General features: G+C 33.6%; 2 protein-coding genes across 2 annotated transcripts; both read right to left on the reverse strand.

Annotated features, from left to right (window-relative positions):
- Nucleotides 1-2,826: 2,826 nt before the first annotated feature.
- On the reverse strand, nt 2,827-4,575 carry LOC145566084 (factor of DNA methylation 1-like). The gene is made up of 3 exons (XM_081625626.1): nt 4,450-4,575; nt 3,503-3,592; nt 2,827-3,411 (listed from the first exon to the last, which is right to left on the reverse strand). Exons 1-3 carry the CDS (start codon nt 4,573-4,575, stop codon nt 2,827-2,829), a joined length of 801 nt encoding a protein of 266 aa, XP_081481752.1.
- Nucleotides 4,576-10,333: 5,758 nt separating this feature from the next.
- Nucleotides 10,334-15,825, reverse strand: LOC145568276 (factor of DNA methylation 1-like). The gene is made up of 6 exons (XM_081627708.1): nt 14,837-15,825; nt 14,167-14,348; nt 12,755-12,844; nt 12,394-12,681; nt 11,654-11,879; nt 10,334-11,575 (listed from the first exon to the last, which is right to left on the reverse strand). Exons 1-6 carry the CDS (start codon nt 15,732-15,734, stop codon nt 11,340-11,342), a joined length of 1,920 nt encoding a protein of 639 aa, XP_081483834.1. The 5' UTR covers nt 15,735-15,825; the 3' UTR covers nt 10,334-11,339.
- Nucleotides 15,826-22,131: the final 6,306 nt, after the last annotated feature.

Here is a 22,131-nt window from a genome sequence, read left to right on the forward strand (position 1 = left end):
TGCAACGATTTGCTACGTATTTATTATATGTTTCACATTGGACAATTAAGCAAAATTAATATAATTTTGTACACTTAATGTGCATATAGATTTTTTTTGAAGCAACACTTAATGTGCATATATCCCCAATAGAGAGTGCAAATTCTAATATTTGAGATTAAGTATGTACAATTGTTTTCCTAATGTGCATATATTCTCAATAGAAAGTGCAGATTCTAATATTTGAGAGGTAGTATTTGGGTAAAAAAAAAAAAAGGCAAATTTAATTCAATGATGCTTTTAAAGCAAAAATGAAGTTTAATACCCTAAATAAACTTGAAATTAGAAGTCACATTCTATTCAGAACTACATAACCTTCAAATAACTTAGGCCTATAGAAGAGTCACATTCTAGTTTCAGATAACTTAGGAGCTGACATACTTGAAAATTTGAGAGCATAGAAGCTGACTATGGTCTCCTCCCTAGTTAGAGTTACCCGTCTTACTACACCGATATTTTTATAATGTCTACATACTATAAATACATACTTGCCCAAGTCTTAAATTTTATACCAGTTGTATTAGCTACATATTAATATTTATAAGCGATAACTAGACCACTGGTCAAACTGGAATACAAGGGATTCTGAAGTTTTGTCGTCAAACTCAAACCAACTTGTTCCGAGTTTACTTAAAGAACTAATTCAACATCTGGTGCTTTTGAAGAGTCTTCAGATTCTGAAAAACAAAATTTGTAACTTCCTTTAATGTAGCCTTGCGTCCTTCCCTATAGTTCCAAAGCTCATTCACTGCACATCTTCGCTTGGATTATAACAGTTGAGTTCTTGCAAGGCCATTGTAACGGCTAGGTAGACTTCATCACCCCACTGCACCTTGAGCTTCTTCAGCTTCTCATCTTCCGCGTTGATTACTTCCTGCACCATGAATCCATTTTAAGGTTGAAGTACTGGACATACAGTTAATGTATACCATGGTTTTTATGAGCCAATTATGAAAACACTGCCAGTAATCACTACATCTCATGTACTCATCTACTTACAGGCTTACAACACCATAACATACTGTTACATTATTGAAATTCAACACACATTAAAAGAAAGCCAGATAAAACAGTTTATAAACCAGATAAAGGATGAGGATAGAAGAAAAGTAGTGTTTGTTTAGAGGGATGGGGATTAAAAGGGGGTTGAGGATAGAGTTAAAACATCCCCTTATCCTTCCATTTCTATATCTAGGGGGTGGTATAAGAAGAAGGGATAAGAAATAGGCTAAAAATACCAAATTACCCTTAATGAAATTGATAGGATAAAGGAAAGAGTAGAAATTAGTAATGGTATTTTTATAATTTTACTGTTTATTCCTAATTTATTTCCCATACTTACCAAACATGGGATAAGAATTATTTATCCTTGTCCCACCTATCAATTCCCTATCTTTATCCTCCCTCCTTATCTCTCTTATTCCTATCCTTCCAACCAAACGCCCCGTCACAAGACTGGGTTTCTTTGCCATATATGATATTTAAAACTAACAGAAACTATAATTGATGAATCTGCAATAACAAAATTTAAGAGAAAATCCAAGTTAATATCTGATAGAAACAAGGGATGTTTATATCAGGGTAAATTTGTCTTCTCGTGTGTAAAAGTAAGGGTAATGTTGTCAACATTTATTGAAGGGTCTTACGCTGTTACATGGGCGTTAAGAGGAGAAAGGTAACCATGGTTAGTTGCTGTCAGCCTCTCACCTATCCAATTGATTTCTTTCAGCGACAGTACGACACATAGCGTCTTCTTCTTCAATTTAACTGTACGTTCTTCGATTCAGGGTAAATTCTTGTTCTTCAATTTTAATAATTTGTTTCATAAAATTATCTACAAATAATAATTCATCACAACCTCTAAAATCACTTTTTCTCTCTCCTTGCAGCTACCATAGTACTCCATTGAAGCAGCCTAGAGTTTTCTCTCTCTCCCCGCCATAGTACCCCATTGAAGCGGCTTTTGAGTTTCCTCTCCACCATCGAATTTTGTCAAATACCCAGTTAATTATCGAATTTCAGTTTCACAATTTAGTATTAGTCGTTGATCATAGAATTTCAATTTCTAAATCTAGCAACTTCAATGGAGGAGGGAAATCACAAGAAAACGAAAAATGCCTATCCTTTAGGGTTAACCATACCCTTAATTTCTCCCGTATTCTTAGGGTTTTCGTTAAATATAGCGGCAAAGCCGCGAAAATGGCCGCCGGAAAAGATGGGTTAAGGTTGGTGTTAGTTGTGGTTATGGACCTTTAGCTTGGAATTTCAATGACGAACTACTTGCTTCTGGCCTTCCTTCCCTTTTCAAAGGAGGTGCTGGCTGTGGTGCTTGCTTTAAGGTTTGCCTCCTTGTTGTTAAAGTTGCTCGTGTTTCATGGTGCAATGGTGGGTACTTGTGAGGGAGGAGAGAAATTCAATGGAAAGTTGAAGAAAAAGACACAACTCGCCCTCAGTTACCTTGGGTTAAGCTTGGTTAATGTAGACGGAAGGTACACTAATGGAGTGAAGTGCACTTTTTGAATCAAAAGTGTTGGACATCAGAACTTTTGTGGGACAAAATAATATTTTATTGTTCAGCGCAAAAATCAACACCATTTACTTTCAAATCTGCCACGGAGATAAACAATTGTTGTTTCTAACGGATATCAACTTGGCTTGCTCAAAATTTAATGAAAAAAATTGCTCTATTATATGCATAGGCAAATTAATTTCCTTCTTACCTAGGACATATAACTTTAAAGATATGTTGAGGCGATGTTGTTATTAATGTCCTAACTAAATATTTATTTATGGGAAAGAAATTGGGACACGAAATTGTAAGACAGCTGTAAGACCAAGAGACTGCATATCTTGCAAAAAGATGGTATGGAAAAGGCATACTATGATTGATGCTGTCCGATCATCTTGCAGTTCATCCTTGCTCTGCCATAAGTTGGTCGCAAGTATTGCAGTCAAATCTTCCAAATGGTTAATTTCTTCAATCTTATCATTCAATACTCCATTCAAGCCCACCATCTGTGTCAGCATTACAGCGTGATCGGCATCTCTCAAAAGAATAATCTCTTTTAGTTGTCCAGTCAACTGACTCAACTCTTCAATCTTTAGTTGCATGTCTTGAAACTTCTGTTTAGCCTTTAGCCCCTTGTCTGAATAAGAAGATGTTTCAGTAGAGACTTCCAAATGGTTCAAAACTCCAATCTTCAGATTTAATTCTTCAGTCATCTCCTCCATCTTCCTCTGGTGCATATCAGTGTCATCATCTCCCAGATACTTCATGACTTCTATTTTTCCTTTTAATTCTTCGACCTCCAACTTTAACTTATGCTTAACCTCCAGCTGAAGATACTTCTTCAAAGGCTCTTCTTTTTCTTTCTGCACATTTAAATTAAAATCTCTGTCAGTAAAAGCTACACATTGTATGAAGCATGACATGCTTTAACAACACATGGCAGTTGACATTTACCTTCTGTTCTTCAGTGAGCCTCGAAACATTTATATGTGCTTTCTTCAGCTCCATGGAAGCCATGTATAGTAAATTGATTCTTTTAGTATTCTAAAAACCATAGACAATAAGTTAGTTGACACTCATAAAAAATATAGAAAACCAAATGTAGACTTACAGATAACAAGCAAGAGCTGTGCCGATTTATCCCGCACCATCAACAAACCTCATTAAGTTTCCAAAACTGTTGTACGACGACAACCAAATCAAATATCCAAGAAGGGCAGTTCTCTGGTAAAACCTCGTCTACTATAGTTAGTCATTTCTTAATAGCACATTGCAAACAAGACAATAAAGATAAAAAGGAAAGAGCCTCAAAAGAGAACCACAAATCTAATGAATCTTCCATCGATTAAGTGAACCTGGCCGACTCATTCAGCATAACCTTAAAGTCCTTGAACAACACAACAACAAGAGTACAGTAGCACCCCCAACAACCACCAGCTATAACCAGTGGTCTATTGCTATCTCCACAACCAACTTAGCAACAGCAGTTTTGGCAAGCTCTAACTCTATTCATGCTGCAATGTGCAAGACAAAGCAAACACAACACTCCACCCCATCGTCATTCTACTGCAGCTCAAAGCCTCGAAGTGAGCACAATTTTATAGGATTACTACTCTAGAATGATATAAAGACCCTCCAAAAATTTATTATCTGGACCTGCCACTACTTTACAGTGCACATGACATCCAAGATCTTATTTCACAAAATAATACGGAGTACATTGCACAAAAAAAAAAAAAGGGCTCTTTAACTTTGTGGCTCTATCACCGAGCATCTTCCAACCCATGCAAAACACCAAATGGACTTCAACAATGGATAGTTTTTAAAAATATATAAGAATGCCAATCCAAGAGTCATTGATTTTTCACAATGAAAACAGAAAAATAAGAAAAAGAATCAACCTGCTCCTCTTCCTGCAGTTTCTGCTGTACATGCTCAGTATAGACTCCGTCTTTGCTTAAGTCCAAATCATACTGATCAAGCTGCATTTTCTTAGTCTCAAGCTCATGATCAATCTTCTCTTGCATTTGTGTTATCCTAGTATCATGATCTTGAGCAATGCATTGCATTTTCTGAGTTTCTGTTGAAAACCAAACACGCAAAAATTTATTAGTATTTGGTCTTTATGGTGTGTGGGGATAGGGGCATGAGCTCCTTGAACTTAATACACATAAGAAAAAAAAGGAAAAAAAAAAAAGGCTTTCACGAGCTCAAGAGACAAAAAAGCACAATCTCCAGCCAATATGTGGATGGGTAATGGATTTTAATCCCTGGGATGATCCTAGACTAAGCTTTTGTCTCATTTGCACAGATGGACTCCTAGTGTCAATGGAGAGCTAGAACAAGAACATGCCCCTCTAGCACCAACAAAAGACAGGCAATTCCAGAGTTTGAAATAATTGATAGAGCATGAAGTGAGGGGGATCAGCACGAAAACAGAAATAATTTAAGATGTGCAGAGGCACCAATAAAAGAAAAATACATAGTAGTAGTTGTTAATTGTTAAGAGAGGAGGAGAAATGAGGGGAGAAAGACCGCGAATCAGACCCATTGCATTGGAGAGTTCCATCCTAATAGCCTAAATAATGCTTTCCAAGGAAAAAGAAACAGAAAGATGCTTTCTGCAGCTTGTCTGCCTCTTCAAGCATTCGACTCAAAGACACAGTTTTAGGTTCTGGCACAGGTGGGGAGCTAGTTTCAGCAGATTCAAAGCCTAGGTAAACCTTTAAATATTTAGCCAAAGCAAGATGGAGGGCTTTCTGCTTAGATTTTCGCTCAGTAGAGCCGTTGGCAACACCTGAGGCATGTTGAAGTAGGGTTCCGGAGCCACACGATTGGTTCCTCTTATCCTGACAAAAGGGGCACTTAAAGGTACCATTTGGGTTCTCCACTTTATATATACCGTTTCTCAAGCTTGATATGGTATCTCAGAATACTTCTCAATCTCAGAATCAGCAATGGTTTCTCCGTCTGATATGTACTCCATCTAGCACCTTCAAAACAAGCAGAAAAATGGTGCTAAACAGGAAGAATTGACCTCTGATGAGATCAGACTTGTTTTAAGATTATACCAGATGTAACATCAGACTCACAAAACAAACATCTGAAAATTCAGATAAAGACTAAATCTAACACATTGTTGGTACTTCATAATTCCTAAACAATTACACTTTGTCTAATCTGCAAAATTAGAATTCGATCATATAACAAGTCCATACAAACAAATTACAAACTTTCGCAAAACAATGTCAAACTCTCAAATGCAACCACAATGAAGATCATCATTTAAAATCAAAAAATAGCATTAGAGATTACATACTTCAGCATATGATCACACACACACACACAAAAAAAAAAAGAAAAAAAAAATTGAAAATTCAATCTAAAAATCCACAAATGTAGGCTATGTAGCTACACGATTAAATCACCATGCCTTCCTAATTGATTAGCCCTTAAAAACTAACAATTCAGATATGATCAAAAGTCAAATTTCTAGCTACCAAAACTTACAGTTTGTTAAAGTACATGGCCAAAATATAGGTAATTCATGGTTAAGATCACAAAAAAAATTATTTTTATTTTGGTGATTCAAATGTTAGCATCATAATTTCATAAAATAATTTTAGGGTTATTTTCTTCATTGATGTACATAAAATATCAAATGCCTTAACACTCTATAAAACGGGAAATTCCCTGTTTCTCGTGGTGAGAAACAAATTTTGTTTCTCATGAGGGCATTTTCGTGAATAAATCAACAAGTTTTTCAATATTGTGGGCTCCACAGTTGAATAAAGTTGAAAAAGTTGTTGATTTATTCACAAAAATGCCCCCATGAGAAACGAATTCGTTTCTCACGGTGAGAAACTGGGGCTTCCTCCTATAAAACCCTAGAAACTGACAACATGCAAACATTATATTTAACAATTGATTTCACATAAAAAGATCAAATTATAACAAGAGGGTCTTACATAATTTCTAAAAAGTGTCAGGAAAAATCAGTAATTGAATAATTTAACTATAACATGCAATCATAATAAGCAAAACCAACGTAAACAAAGAAGAAAATTGAAAATCAAATGCTAGAAATTTTGACAGATTAACGAAATGAACAAGTAATTTTACTGATATTGAAGTGCTCCAGAAACAGCCTAACAAGCAGAATTGTCGTCGTCTACTTAGAGGAATGAAGAATTTCAAGAGGAGTAAAGAATCACTGTTTTGGACTGGAATTTAAAGGGATTGTTGCGAGTGAAGAATCACTGTATTTAGACTGGAATTTAATGAGTAAATACGAAATACGAAGTAATACTTTCACTGTTTTTTTTTTAACGTTTTTCGTTTCATGTTTCCAAATTCCAATGCGTAACCTCATTTAAGGGTTTTCATTTTATACTCCATGAAAATAAGTCAATTATGAAAATGCATAATCATTATAGTCAGATTTCAACCGACCACTATTAAAATTTCAAAACACGTGTATTAAGTATCAAGTTTCAATCGCATTTGAATTATACCAATATGTTCTCATTCTTGATTCCAAACTCATATCACTATGTAAACCAAACGCCTCGTAAATAGAGTCGAAGTAATTAAAGTGTGTGAATAATGCAAAAAGTCAAATTGTTGCAACTAAATAAAAACTGAAAAATGATGTACTTCCTCCGTCCCTAAAACTTCGACTCATTTGGTCTAATTTTAGTCCCAAAATGATCGACCCATTTGCATTAAAATATCTACCAAATTACAATAATATTTGTGCAAAATTAGCTTTCCATATAAAATTTTGTTTTCCCAATTATTTTTAATACTTCATCTCTCTACTTTTTTACAAACCCCGTGTAAATTTATGTTTCCAATATGTTTTTATTTCTTTTTATTTAACTTTCTTAATAATCACGAAATCAACCCAAAAGGATCGAAGTTTTGGGGACATAGGGAGTATGAATTATATTTCTTCCAATTCCAAATATTCTGTATGTTTTGACTTTTATTTGTGAGAGAATCAGTGACAAAACAAGAAAGATAACGCTCCCTACATCTCATAAAAATGTATTTGGGGGATGATTTGTATTTGCAAATTGCGATCAAAGCATGTATTGGTGCATGGCTTTTCAAAGGGCTCTCTACTCTATTTATTCCATAATTTTTCCATCAAATACTTTCTTCATCCCTTATAATGTTTAAAAATGTGATAAATTTGTGTCAAAAAAAAAAAAGTACATGACAAATAAATTGTTTGTTTGACAAAGGAATTAATTTTCTATGGGCATTTGTATTTCATTAAATTTCTTAGTTTTGTTACATAGGTATTTGCAAATCATGCGAATCTTAAGTTTAACTGTTAAAGTTACCAAGAAAGACCTTGTAATTAAATGTTTTGTGGGAATTGAAAATTTCCATGATTTTTCACTTTCTACATTCTCACTTTTTGGTCTACTAAATAAACATTTAATTTTTCTCTCAAAAAACATAAAAAAAAATAATAAAAAATTAAATGTACAACCAAAGTACCAAACACCACCTTAATTCTTAAAAGATTTGTTAAAAATAATGGGTAATATTATATGTAGCCTTAAGGGCTATATATAAGCATTCAATATATTCTTGGAAATTGTATAAAATTAGAAATTCATGACAAAAACACGCGTAAATCAGTGTTATTAGTGTTTATATTTTGATGACTTAACTTTTTACGATTTTCAAGTGTAAATTTAATGCTTATATGTAGCCCTAATGGCTATGTATAACATTTTTCAAAAATAATTCATACTCGTAATACATTGGTTCTTTTTAATCCCAACATTTTATTTTTCTGAGTGGTAAAAATGTAAAATCATAACAGCATTGCTTTAATGGACTTTTCTCAATTCACTTGAACCAGTCAGAGACTTTCGGGAAAAGAAAAACACTCGTACAGTACAAGGCCTACAAGCATATTTCATTGTGTAAAAAAATTTGCAAGTTTAGTGAATAACACTTATTAGTATACTTTGTGTAAAAAAAAATAAAAAATTAAAAAAAATTAAAAAAAACCTATGCACACAATACAAACTTATAGGGTATTGTGAGTTTGTGACTAAAGACTCGGCTACCCACTTACCCCCCTTCATCCATGGAAAAATTGTATATGTATACTTTAGGTATAATTTAAACTAGCAACGTGCACGATAACTTGCCAAACTTGGGTGGCAATAATTTGAAAAAAAAAAAAAAACAACGTAATAGTTTCTAAATGGTATTCTTGACTTCAAAATGAGATGTTGTCTACCTCCACCCAAAATACACTGTTTTCTCTTACTGTTCTCCCTGAGTGTACTTGCAAGTTTCAAGCTACTTCGTGGTAAATTTAATCCCCTGCTAATCTGGTATACAGAGAGCTACAAATTTACAAGTTCAAAAGCTATTCTTTTCACAAAATAAAATGCTTACAATCTTTCTCCCAAAATTTCTAAAAGTTGACTAAGACGGACCAAGTTATAATACCAAATTACGACTTTACTATAGTTACTTGCCACCAAGGCTTCAAAAAAACCTATCCATATGGTCATATACATCCAAAAAACCACCAGCTCAAAAGTATATACAACGTATACACATTCTAATGTTCAGATCCTCACAAGTCTCAAATATTGTCTCCAAATCCTGTTCGTCTTCAATCAGGTTGTCTCCTGCATAATTATACGAGTACTTGAGTACTTCAGAAGAAATTAGATAATGTGAAAACAGATGTTGGGATTTCAGAACAAGATGCCTTCAGATATAAGAAAGTTAAAATGTGGCAAATATTATTCAAATACTAAGATAAAATGAACATGCAAATATTAAAGACGTAGCCAATATATTGATACGAATTCTCCTAATGCTCACCGCTAGAACAAACTGTAACCAATACACTTAATGCACAGCATGTCATTTCATTCAGATATGAAAACATATTCCGTAGAGCATAGGGTGTTACACTTACAGTGTCATGCTGAAATACAAATGATACAAGTAGACTTTCAGATACATGTGTATGTAGGATCTGTTTCATTTCTACCAAGTAGAGGCCTGAGGTCCTCCTATACTACGAATAGGTTCTTAGAGGTGTAGCATTACCCCTTCCTCTATTTCGAAGGAATTGTCTCTCTTGTCTCTCCTTTTCCAAGTAAGGTTTGACCCGTCTCCAAGAGAGTGAATTCAAGAATCTATTCTCGCCCCCCACAATACCCCTTATTTTAAAGGATCTTTTACCAAAATGACTAATTTTATAAAAGTATTTACCAAAACGGCTAATTGTAAATTTTAATTCCAAAACTAGCTAAAATGTTGACTTGGAGGAAAATTATTTATTTCTTATTTTCCTTTGGACAAATTTGGTTCACTTTTTTGGGTTTTTATTTTTTTTTATTTATTTATTCATTTTATTTTATTTTTTTTGGGTTTTTTTAGTTGGAAAGTTTAGAAGCTATATACATATAGGAACCCTAATTTCAATATCACAAAAAAAGACCAATTTTTTTTTTGTCTTGATCGACGTGATCGTATCACAAAAAATTGAAATTTAAAGTGCTATTGTTTTATCAACACAACCGCAAATTTATACGACGATAAGGGATTTTAAAGGTATTGTTCATTTTTTTCATGTTTGCTAATTGTATGCCCTCTGCTAATGTCGGCTAATTTTTGTTAATTGGAAGTTTGGAACAATTTTTTGAGTGATTTTTTTATTTTTTGAGACATTTTTTTATTTTGTGTAACTTTATAAAAAAAAATTGAGAATTGCTGCAAATATATTATGTTTATGTTATTTCCCAAATTAATGGATATTTTAAACTATGGCTTTAAAATTTCCCAAAAAAAACCAAAATAATAAAAAAAAAAAATTAATCCAAAAAATGGGAAATGTTGGCAAATCGGAATTTAAAAACCATATACTATGTAATGTACAAAATTACTGACCTTTAAATTTTCCAACTAAAAAAGAGCAAATTTAATATAAACCCAAAACAAACAAAATTAAAAATAAAAAAATAAAAAAAAAATAAAAAACCAAAAAAGTGAACATGTTTGGTTAAAGGAAAATAAGAAATAGATAATTTCCTACCAAATAAATAATTTAGCTAGTTTTGGAATTAAAATGTATAATTAGCCGTTTTGGGAAATACTTTTGTTAAATTAGCCACTTTGGTAAATGATCCTATTTTAAAAGTGTATCTAGAAATAATCTTCCATCTAAGCCATCTAACATAACTACCATAAATGAACCTGATTCTATTCCCAAAGATGTGTGTACCAGGCCTTTCTCTTCCCCGCCATTTTTCCTTCTGCATTTCCTTCTAGTAGTAGTACAACTAAAAGATCAACAAATTTAAGAGAATATCAAGAATCAGTATTTTAGCCACTAATAGGAAATACTGCAAAAGCATAACAGAAATGCAGACGAGAACAAACACAAGATTCAATTCCAGAAGAACGGTGCAAGAAATGAATAAGTAGATACACAAGGTTATTTTACCAATGATAACCAGTGTAGGACATCCTAAGACAAGATCAACATCATGAGAAACAGGTAAGAGAAATATTGCCAGAAAGCCAAAATTCATTCAGCCTTTGAACTCTTTATAGGAAAATAGCTTAACAGAGGATTTTAACCAAAAAAATTATAAAAAAAAAAAAAAACAGCAATCGTTCAATTTAAAACACGCGAAGTATCATGCAAGCTGCACAAAGGAAATGATATGAAGCACCACCAACAACAACCAGGTTAGGTTATCATACTTACACTCAAGACACATTCCAGATAGCAACTTCACCTCTTGCGCTTCAAAGCCTTCAGGTTCTTAAAGATATAACTTACAACTTCCTTTACAGTAGCCTTTCGACCTTCCTTAAAGTTCCAGAGCTCATTGACCGGATATCTTCCGCTCGGATTGTATTCATTGATCTCAAGTAGGGCAGCAGCAACTGTTTTATAGACTTCAGCACCCCACTTCTCCTTGAGCTTTTTCAGATCCTCATCTTGCTCATCAATTACTTCCTGCATCACTAATCCAATTTCAGGTTCAAGAATAGCAAGTACAATGACAAAATGGAGGATCTAGACCTGGAATATTTAATTTGAACAAGAAGTACAATTTATTTGGACCTTATCTCCCGTAATTTTGAATGGATGCCATGCTGGATCTGTCAATTTTTCCTGCCACAACGAGCTTTCCTCACTTGCCTTTATTTGGACCTCATCTCCCGTAAGTCTCTTCTTGCACTCCATTTCGAAGGCCTTCGGGTTAATTTCCCCCATTCTTTTAACCCCAATGTTAGTATGATTACTTTGCAGAATGTCTGACAAACCCTAAACCACAAACAAATGCACGTAGTAGCAATAAATATATAGCTGACATTATCTCAAACGACTGACAATACCAGTAAATTAAACATTAAGCAATCAGCATAACAAGAATAATAATCTCAAATATTAATATAAGGGAGTCGAAATGAGAATTCAAATAGAAAACTAACAATAGAACAACCTTTTCACCTTATCAGCTCTAATTCCTCTAAATGACAACATGATAATTACAATTCATAGTTTATGGTCTCTCCATCCCACAGTTATATTCTGATAAATGACCAAAACTACCCTTGGGTGCACTTTCTTCTATGTGCACGCGGGTGTATATAAAAGGTGTTGAGATCAAGAATGTTATAGAAATATCACATTTATTATCATAGGGGTATGGACCTCCTTATAGATGTACGGCAATACTTTGTAACAATGTTTTAGCTAGACTAAATGAAAAGAAGACAATCACAATGGAACTAAGAGTATCAATATCTTGCAAAAATAGAATGTTGCAAGGACATACTGTGATTAATTCTTTCCGAGCTGGCTGTAGTTCATCATTGCTCTGCCGTTGTTTAACCATAAGAACTTGATTCAGATCTTCCAAACTGTTCATTTTTTCAATCTTTTCGTTCAGCTCTTCAGTCAACATCTTCAACTTCTTCTGGACTGCAGCATCATCATCATTTCCCAGATGCTTTGTGATTTCTAGCTTTCCTTTAAGCTCCTCGATCTCCAACTGCAACTTCTGCTTAGCATCCAGCTCCTTTTCTAGCTGAAGAATCTTCTTCAAGGCCTCTTCTTGCTCCCTCTGCATTTTCAAATTTTAATCAGTGAGCTAAAAAAATTTGAGCATGTTTGATGCACATAAAATGAATAATTACCTTTTGTTTTTCAACAAGCCTCAATACATTTTCATCTGCTTTCTGCTGCTCCATGGAAGCCATGTATAATGACTTGTTTCTTTCATCATTCTGGAAAACAATCAGATAACAAGTGTTGATTTTCACCAAAATTAGAGATCAAGATGCAACAAAACAATGAATCTGCAAGACGTTATATCAACCAAATTAAGTATTTACGTTTACTGTTCCACAAAATTTTATTTTATGGCACACTTATTATTGCCTGGAAATAATTATCTCTTTCTTAAGTTGACCTCACCTCGTGGACTGTTTGTTATAATTTACTTGGTGAACTAGTTTCAGGTAATTGATATCCTCTTTTACAACATTGAGCCAACAAAGTGGAATCAATGGCCTAATTCTGCTAAAGGTTACAACTAGGCTTATGATTGTAAACCATGCTGCCTTTGCTTTCTTCCATATGCATCATAACATCATCACTTCAAATAATGTGAACCATTATAAGCACCAAAGACACAGAAACTACCGGAGCCCAGAGTTCAAGAAGGAAAGGATAGCCGCTTAACCAGCTAGCCAGCAACAAACTCACATAAGGAGCAGGAGACAGTGGCAAATTAATCACCACTCACTACTAGAATTGTAGAGTGGAAACCTCAATTTGACCAGAGGCAGAGCAAAATCACCTACAATACATTATTCTTACAGCTTTTGCAATCTTGGATTAACTGAACTAACAAGTGGTTTCCAGTCAGCAATATTCTACCAAATGTATTCCAGTAATGACTCAACATAGTAGGATAGGATATACGTAGTCATGTATACAGTTATATCCAATGTACATGTCTGTCTTGCCAGCTTTTTGGGTGACAGTTCTTAGATTATGACTGACGTACATACTAGACATGGATGTAATTCATGTAATCAGTAAGTATAGCTAAAACAGATCTTAAACAAAAGAAGCCATGACTTTGACTCTCTGATCTTGGCTAACTGTCAACAATTCAACATGCTAGAGGTTGATTCATGCCGAGTCAGTGGCAGAGCCCCCAAGGGCACTTAAAACAACCAAGACATAGACTTTCCAAAACCCTTTTCTTTTCTTTAATGCTTGCAAAGCTGAAAAAGAAAATTAAATCCATTCCAACCTTCAAAAAAATTACTCTCAATAGGTATCTGGACCTTTATTCCTACGTAAATAAAATCCAAACCTGCCATAGGCCCACGGCTTTAAGTGCACACTGCACATGTCATCCATGATTAAAAAAAAAAATTAAAAAAAAAAAAAAACAGTAAATATCATACTTTGGGAAATTAATTGTTATGTATCAAGAGCTTCAATCTTGTGACAGTTTATAAGGATGAAACAACTACAATGCCTCCTTACATACAACCTGCAGAATCATCTTAATTTTAACGAATTAGAAAGTCACCTGCTGCTTCTCCTTCTCAAGTTTCTGCCTTTCACGCACAGTTATGACCTCACACTTGCTTAACTCCCTAGTACGGCGATCAAGTTCTTTTCTCTTAGCGTCCAATTCGTGCATCATCTTCTCACGCTCTTGTAATATCTTTCCAACATGATCTCTAGCCATTTGCTGCATCTTCTGGATTTCTGTTGAGAGTCAAAGATGAGTAAACCCTTCAGATAAAGGGATATCTTCATATAAAATCATTAGACAAGATTTAATAAGCCTCCCGATTACACTATGTGCCCTCTCATTCATGGTGCCTAGTAGCAGGGGTAGAAGTCCTTGAAAATTACAAATGCACTCCACTAATAGAGAAAAGCATAGAAGATTCACTCGTCATATGTAGACATATTAAGGACCCATATGTTTTAATGCAGGAGTATCGACTTTAGTCATTGGTACCGGTTATTCAGTTAGCCCTGGCACGCATGCAAAACAAGCATTTCTGCTGTCAGGATTAGTTGATGAGACAGGTCCCCAGGAGAGTAAACAAGGTTTCTATGCATACAATCAAAATGAAAATAGTTCACCACCTAAGTTTCAACAAACAAACTCCAACATAGAAAAAAGATACACTATTCCTAAGCTAATGGAACAGTGACAGGAACATAGGTTATCCATGAAAACTGACCGGCATAAAATGTTTGCTGCAGCTCTTCTTTTTCTTCAACCATCCGACTCAAGGACATAGCTTTCTCGTTGACCATGGATTCCATTTCAACCATATTCTGATTTTGCAAATCAATCTCGTTGGCCAAGTTGACAATTGTTTCACAAGCCTGTTTACCCTGCTGGAAAATATCTGAAAGTGCCTTGAGCTCTGTGTTCTTGCGAAGATATTCTCCTATCTTCCCCTCTGAATGGTAATCATCTGCACAGGCAACCCATCCATAAATATTAGAACCAAGACTTCCTTTGTTGGCAATCCACTCCTCCTTGCTATGACAAACAACTTGAAAGGACTTCTCAAAATTCAGCAAATTCTTGTAGCCAGCCATGTCTTTCTCAAACTGCACAACCGCATTTGCAGTTTGTTCTTGTTCATTGTTAAAAACTTCAACTCCCAAGGGCCTGTACTTCGAAAAGAATTTCACCAAAGAGCCACTATCAGCCAATTGCTTCCCAGTCTTTGCATCTTCCAGAATGTTGACGACAATGCCCATCCATGGCCAGCAGAAAATCTCCTTTTCCTTTGGCTCATTAGGTTGTGGTTCGGCCTCAGCTGGTTGGCTAGTTTGAATTGGTTTAAAGCCTAGGTCTACTTCCAAAAACTTTGCCAATGCAAGATGGGTGGCCTTCTGTTTGGCACTCCGGTGGGCAGCACCTTTAGCAACACCTGAGGCATGCTGGTGTAGGTCTTTGAGGGCATATTCTTGCTTCTTTTTTCCAGCACAAAACGGACACCTAAGGTTACCTTTCAAGTTCCATACTTTGTAATTCCCGGTTCTCAAGGCTTGGTATGGTTTCTCAGCATACTCCTGAATCTCAGAATCACTGACGCCAGATTCTTCATCTGAGCTGTTCTCCATCAAAAACCTCAAGAAGTAGAAAATCAAATGTCACAACTCATGGGAAAGAAGAATGAACTCATCAATTAACTTATTGAGCAGTTGAGCATTGGTTGTATAAGTAGCACCATGATACTCTAGAATTTGCAACTGACTCTTTAGATAACAGAACGGAATGTACTTTGAATTAATTATTGTTATTTCGTAATTATTGAGAACTAAGAATATTTTCATATCTGTCTAATAATCCGCAAATTTGAAACTGATCACTGAAACAATTCCTTGCTAATGCTACAAGCAATCATATACAAACTACAAACCTTGGCAACAATAATCCAAATAATAGTCATATGCAACCAAGTGGGTCAATTACTCTTCAAAATTCGTGTATTAATTAATTAGAATCTTATTCTAAGAAGTGATAGTAGATCTAAATCACAAATCAGTACTCAATACTCATACTCTAAATCATATTCAAAGCTATGAGTATAATTACAACACCTTAAGTGCATTCCTTTCATCCTCATTGCTTTACAGTGTCCTTATTCAAACCCAATCCAGATGAGAAAACAAACTTCAGCAAAGCAGATGAGTAAATCTTTAGGGGGAGGTCTTGGGTTCGAACCCAAGCAAGAGAGGTTTGTGCTCTTGGGGAAGGGGTAATTGATTAATTGTACTAGGTTAGGGAATTTGAATACATTATTTTCATCACCTAAAATTGGGGGTCTATTGATCACCATTTTTCTTTCTCAATTGCAATTCCTTTTAAAACATCAATGATATTAAAAAACATTAACCAAATATGTGCACAAAAAGATCAAATGCAACAAGCAAAACTTTCATGTACCATATCACATATGAGTTCTTTAAGGTTGAAAGACCCCTAACAACATGAATTTCATTAGGATCATAGCAGATGTAGCAAGTGATTACAGAAAAGATCAAAGGCAGTAGGTACAACTTTCATGGTTCATAAAATCTATAAACTAATACTCCGTAACACATGTAAGTGATGTAACACCTGGAAAACTGCAAACCAATCTCTTTGAATCCTAATATACATAGGGGCATAATTTAAGTGGCAATTACATGACAAATTAACAAATTATTAAATATACAGTCGAGATACTTTGTTTTTTCAATCAATCAATCAAAGCCAAATTACTTTGTTTTTTGTGGGAAAAAAATCAAGTTTTATTATTTTAAAGACATAGTTTCTTTATATGTTTTCGATAAACTAGATTGACTCAATAACCACGTAATATTAGAAAGTAATTATTCACTAAAGGAAAGTAAGTGCACACTGTACAAGCATATAGCATCTACACTTAGGCATAAATTGATCAAAACATAAGGAAAAATGAAATTGATATTTTGTCCTTGAGGTGGAACTTTTTACCATTTTACACTTATCCAGATGGTGTAATATTCATATTTAGGGCCAAAAGGATAATGTACTTACCACTGTCCTACTTTTCCAAATAAAAAAATGATGATTGACTTCATCTTTATTTAAAAACAAAAAAAAAAAATCTACATAACCAACAATATTTTGTAATGGTTTATTACTCCATACACCATTACACCCCAGTAAACATGTGTACATGTCACATCTTCACCTATAGGCATATCTATACGAAGCATATATTATTTGTATTCTATCCATCCTTATTAATTAACCATATTAATTAACCACGTGCACGTCGCATTTTCAACAATATGTATGTCTTCTTTAGTAAAAAAACCATTTCTATTTGGCCCTCCCAATAATTAGCACGTTTGACAGTTTGTGGCATAGTAAGGACATAACACCATAAAAACAATACAAAAATAGGCGACTCCAATTATGAAAAGGGGGTGTAGTTTTCCCCACAAAAAACATCTGAATCTTATGCTAGAATCTCCTTTATTATACTCCGCATTTGCTTGTAGATTATACATTTACTTTTCTATTACCCCGTATTTTATAAATATTCAAATCTGAAATTGGAGTTTTGGTTCGGCACATTTCAAGGATAAACAAATGTTCCATACTTCCTTAGGCAACATTATTTTATTCAAAGGTATAGATAAACCCCGCCAAGCCGAAACCTCACACACGTCAACCCGGCCCGAGATGGCGAGATGGCAACGTTTTTTTTAATCGTTCCAAGCCATTTAACAACAAACAATAAAATATTACATGCAACAAAAATCTTTTGTTTAAAAAAAAAAAAAAAAGTATTATATAAAATACAAACCCAGATTTTGCAGATGTTCATCACGTCATACAATCATATACTGTACTATTACAGAAATCAAAGCACAAACCAGGCTAAAAAAACCACAAAAAAATGATTAAAATTGAAAATTTCCTCGCTTAAAAATACCAACGTAAAATGCACAAAGAAAAATTCAAGTAATATAGTTCAATAATCCGAATATCCGACTTAAAAATACTGAAAATTGGATTAACGATGGTGTGAAGTTAAACCCTAGACTATGAAATTGATATTCGATGATTGAAAATAAATAAAGAGGAAAAAAAATTATACCTTGGAAGTTGTTTCAATGGAGGAAAAACTTGGAAGTTGTTTCAGTACGCGACAATGGAGCAGTGAGGGAGAGACTAGAGAGAGTGTGCAAATATAGGAAGAAGATAGTGACACGCATATAGTGGCAAGATTGGCAACCGTCAGATCTAAATAATATCAATGGTCAACATTTATTCTCAATTAAGTTTTGTCCTGAAATTCCTACTCCCTCCCTCTCGTTATATCGACTTACGGGTAGTGTCTGGTACTCATTTTTCAAGAGCATTTAAACATGCTCGTATTCTTTTATATCCCTCTCTCTTCTCTTGATTTCCCCAGTTATTCCCTCTTTCTATCTCTTCTTCTTGCAAATTTTAATTCATTTCTCGCATTTTCGCAATTTAGGGTATTAAATTCTGCAATTACAACTTCAACCAATTGACAATTCAAAATCGAGGGAAAAATCGTGTGTAATTAGGGTTAGTGAAATCAAATTGGGCTTTTTCTCAATTTAAATTAGGAATTTTATCTTATTGTCTAATTATTCATCCAATTAATCAATTCGTAAAACCCTAATTCAAATTGAGAAAAACCCCAATTTGATTTCACTAACCCTAACTACACATGATTTTCCCCTCGATTTTGAATTATAAATTGGTTGAAGTTATAATTGTAAAATTTAATGCCTTAAATTGCGAAAATGCGAGAAATGAATTCAAATTTGCAAGAAGAAGAGATAAAAAGAGGAAAGAACAAGAGAAGAGGGAGGGAAAATGAAAAAGAGGCCGTTAGTGGGACCCAATATGACGTCATGTAAAAAAGTGGTGGTAGTTTTTAGTGTTTTGAACAAAACTAGATGGTATGATACAAAAAAAAAAAAAAAAAAAAAACTCGAGGTGGTAATGTAAAAATTGACTAGTGTAGATGGTAGTATTTTTCAAATTTTCCTAATTACTACTTCCTCTATTTTTTTTAATTGACACCTTTTTACTATCACGCTTGCCAACGCATGTTTTTAACCATTAATATCTTTAATTATCAACATTATAAAAAGTGGATATTAATAAAATATACATTGAAATGATTCAAACAAGACCCTACATGAATATGTTTTATCGTATCTATAAATCACAAAAGCAAGTCAAAACGTGTTGTGTAAATAGTGTAAAAGTCAAACGGTGTCAACTAAAAAAAACGGAGGAAGTATAACATAATCATACACTTAACTTAGTAAACATGTCAATGCATTTGTTTGATCTAATTAAACAACGGTAAAAAAAATATATATAAAAAAATAGTACTTTTATGAAACTTTATATCAAATTTTATTTAACAACATTTTACTTTATAGGAGTAATATTTTTATATTATAAATTACAAATAGTCAAGTAAGTCAAAACTAATAAATTAATAGTGAAAAAATCCAAGTCTGTCAATTATTATGGAAAATGATAAAGTAATATTTTTATTTTTTTTGAAAGAAAAAATGGAGTAATATGGAACATAAGAAATTACGATATTTATATTTCATATGGGAAGGTCACAATGATAAACAATGATGTTTTGAGATGGCTATGTTTAGTTTACATTATTTAAGGACCTTAATTAATACTTATTTCAGATCATATCAAATTAGGAGAAATAAGTTTATGTTAAACTTATTTTATTATGTGCAACTTTTTATTGATAAATATTTTTAGTTATGTAATGCAAACAATGATGAAAATTATTACAATTACTACCATACGCGTATAGTAAGCACAAATCTAATAAGACCACATTTTATAGATTTATACTTCTAACATACATCAATTAAAGTTTGTTCAAATCAAATACTCATATCAGATAAGCAAAAATAAAAAGCCAGGTGAACTAATGAACATATTTTAAGTATACAAAAATGTTTAAGGAAGAGGTTGTTTTGTTGGATCGTTAGGAATGTGTTTATAATTAAGTTAAAATCCATTTCATCCATTTTTATTTTTTTTTTAACGGTAAGGAGAAGGACCCTGGCCAAACCTCAACCCTCACGGTTTTTTGGTCCAGTATTTGCGGGTCAGACACTTTGACAGTTGGGGGAGGGGGAGGTAAGGGATCCCCCACCCTCAAAGTGCCACTAGTAGGGATTGAACCCCTAACCTTAAGGTTGGAAGGTACAATCCTTACCACTAGACTAAGCTTAGCTTGGTATTTATTTTATTTTTCTTTTTTTTGTTTGGTTGAGATTTTTTTTTTTGTTTTTTTTTTATTTTTTCCAAATGGGTTGAAACTCTAACTTGTACCCTTAGATGCCCTGGCCTTGTAGCCCATATCCACCCTATTAATATGATTCACAATTCATTGCATTTCATTAATGAAATTTAGAATCCATTCTACAATAAAACCAAGTAACTTTAGACTAGTATATGATTTGGAATTCATATATATTTCCTTGGCATGAAATTCTATACCAATCCATTCACATTCAATGAACCAAACACCTCTAAGTGTATTATGACATAACAACAAAAATGCACATTGCCCAATAAGCGGGAATAATTGCATCGTGTTATGGGATGGATGAAGAATACACTCGTTGTGCCCCTTAATATTTTGTATCACTATGAGTTTCTCACATGAGTGAAGGAATTTGGTATTACATGATTAACAACTTTCATCAATAATTGTTCTCGTGATTTTTTTCATTCAATTTAGACATGGTGTTTAAGAGAAAGTTTTTTTTTTTTTAATTTTTTTATTTTTTTTATTTTTTTATAAAAAAAAAACACTACATATGCTTAACACAATTAGAACTTGTACGAAATAGAAAATGAACTAAGACTAGAAGTTGTTGTAGTTGCTAAATGACGAGCCTTGAGGATTCTCTTTGATCCACCTTGGGTGATTTGTTGAAGAGTCTAAATAATGTGAATATCTTGGAATTTATGAAATTGCAACATTTAACCAGATTTTGTGAGTCGGTGTAGATTGTGATAGCCTATAGTGAAATGGCTGAGCCCATTGTAGGCCTAAAAGGCAAGCCATAACTTCAAAATGTAGCGCTAAAACAGAAAGTCCAAAATCCACTCCAACCAATAGAAGTTTATTAGTTGATTGCAAGGAATCTAAACACCATCTAATCCTTGCTCTCTTGGTGCATTAGTTCATGATTCCTTTTATCAAGTAGGATTGTTTAGAAAATAACAGGAGGATTAATAGGGTTAATCTCTCATGGGTGAAGTATTCGTATAGGATACAAATTATCAATGTTAGCAGTCGATGTCGCGTCATAAATCAATAATAGCATGAATGAAGTACATTGTCACTAACTCATTTTTTATTATTCCTTGTCAACATAGTCCCCACAATGTGCAGAAGAAATAAGCACATCTTTGACTATTAACTCTGTATTGACTTTTAATAAGCCGGGCATATTAGAGGAATCAATCCGTAAAGACGTATAATTCTAAGTGGATACAAAGGCTTTCATACCTCCAAATATATCTTGCAACTTTGCAAGTTTACAAAATCTGAAGTAATGTTGAGTATCCTCACCTCCCTTCCCAAAAACTCCACAAGTATGAGAATGGTTTACATAAGAAACAAACTCATTTTAAGCAAATTTCAAATGAATAGTTTTCATTTTGGGAGGATCTTTATTGCCCAAATCTACTTATAATCAATTGCACCCAACATTGCCTATCTTGTTTTAACCGTAAACTTATCTGTTTATGTAGGTGTCAATTAAGTAAATCATCTTTAATAGAGAAAATCAGGTGATTTGAATAGTAGTGTAATTTTATTTGAATTTATAAGAAAATTTAAGTGAGAATGAATTTTAAACGTTAACGGTGCTTGGATCTAAGGGACGTGTGTTACTCGTAATATTGTTCCTATGTTTTCTTTTTGTTTTTTAACATTAACAT

The sequence above is a fragment of the Chenopodium album genome, chromosome 11, assembly GCF_948465745.1.
Source record: "Chenopodium album chromosome 11, dcCheAlbu1.1, whole genome shotgun sequence".
In the NCBI taxonomy this organism is placed as follows: Eukaryota; Viridiplantae; Streptophyta; class Magnoliopsida; order Caryophyllales; family Amaranthaceae; genus Chenopodium; species Chenopodium album.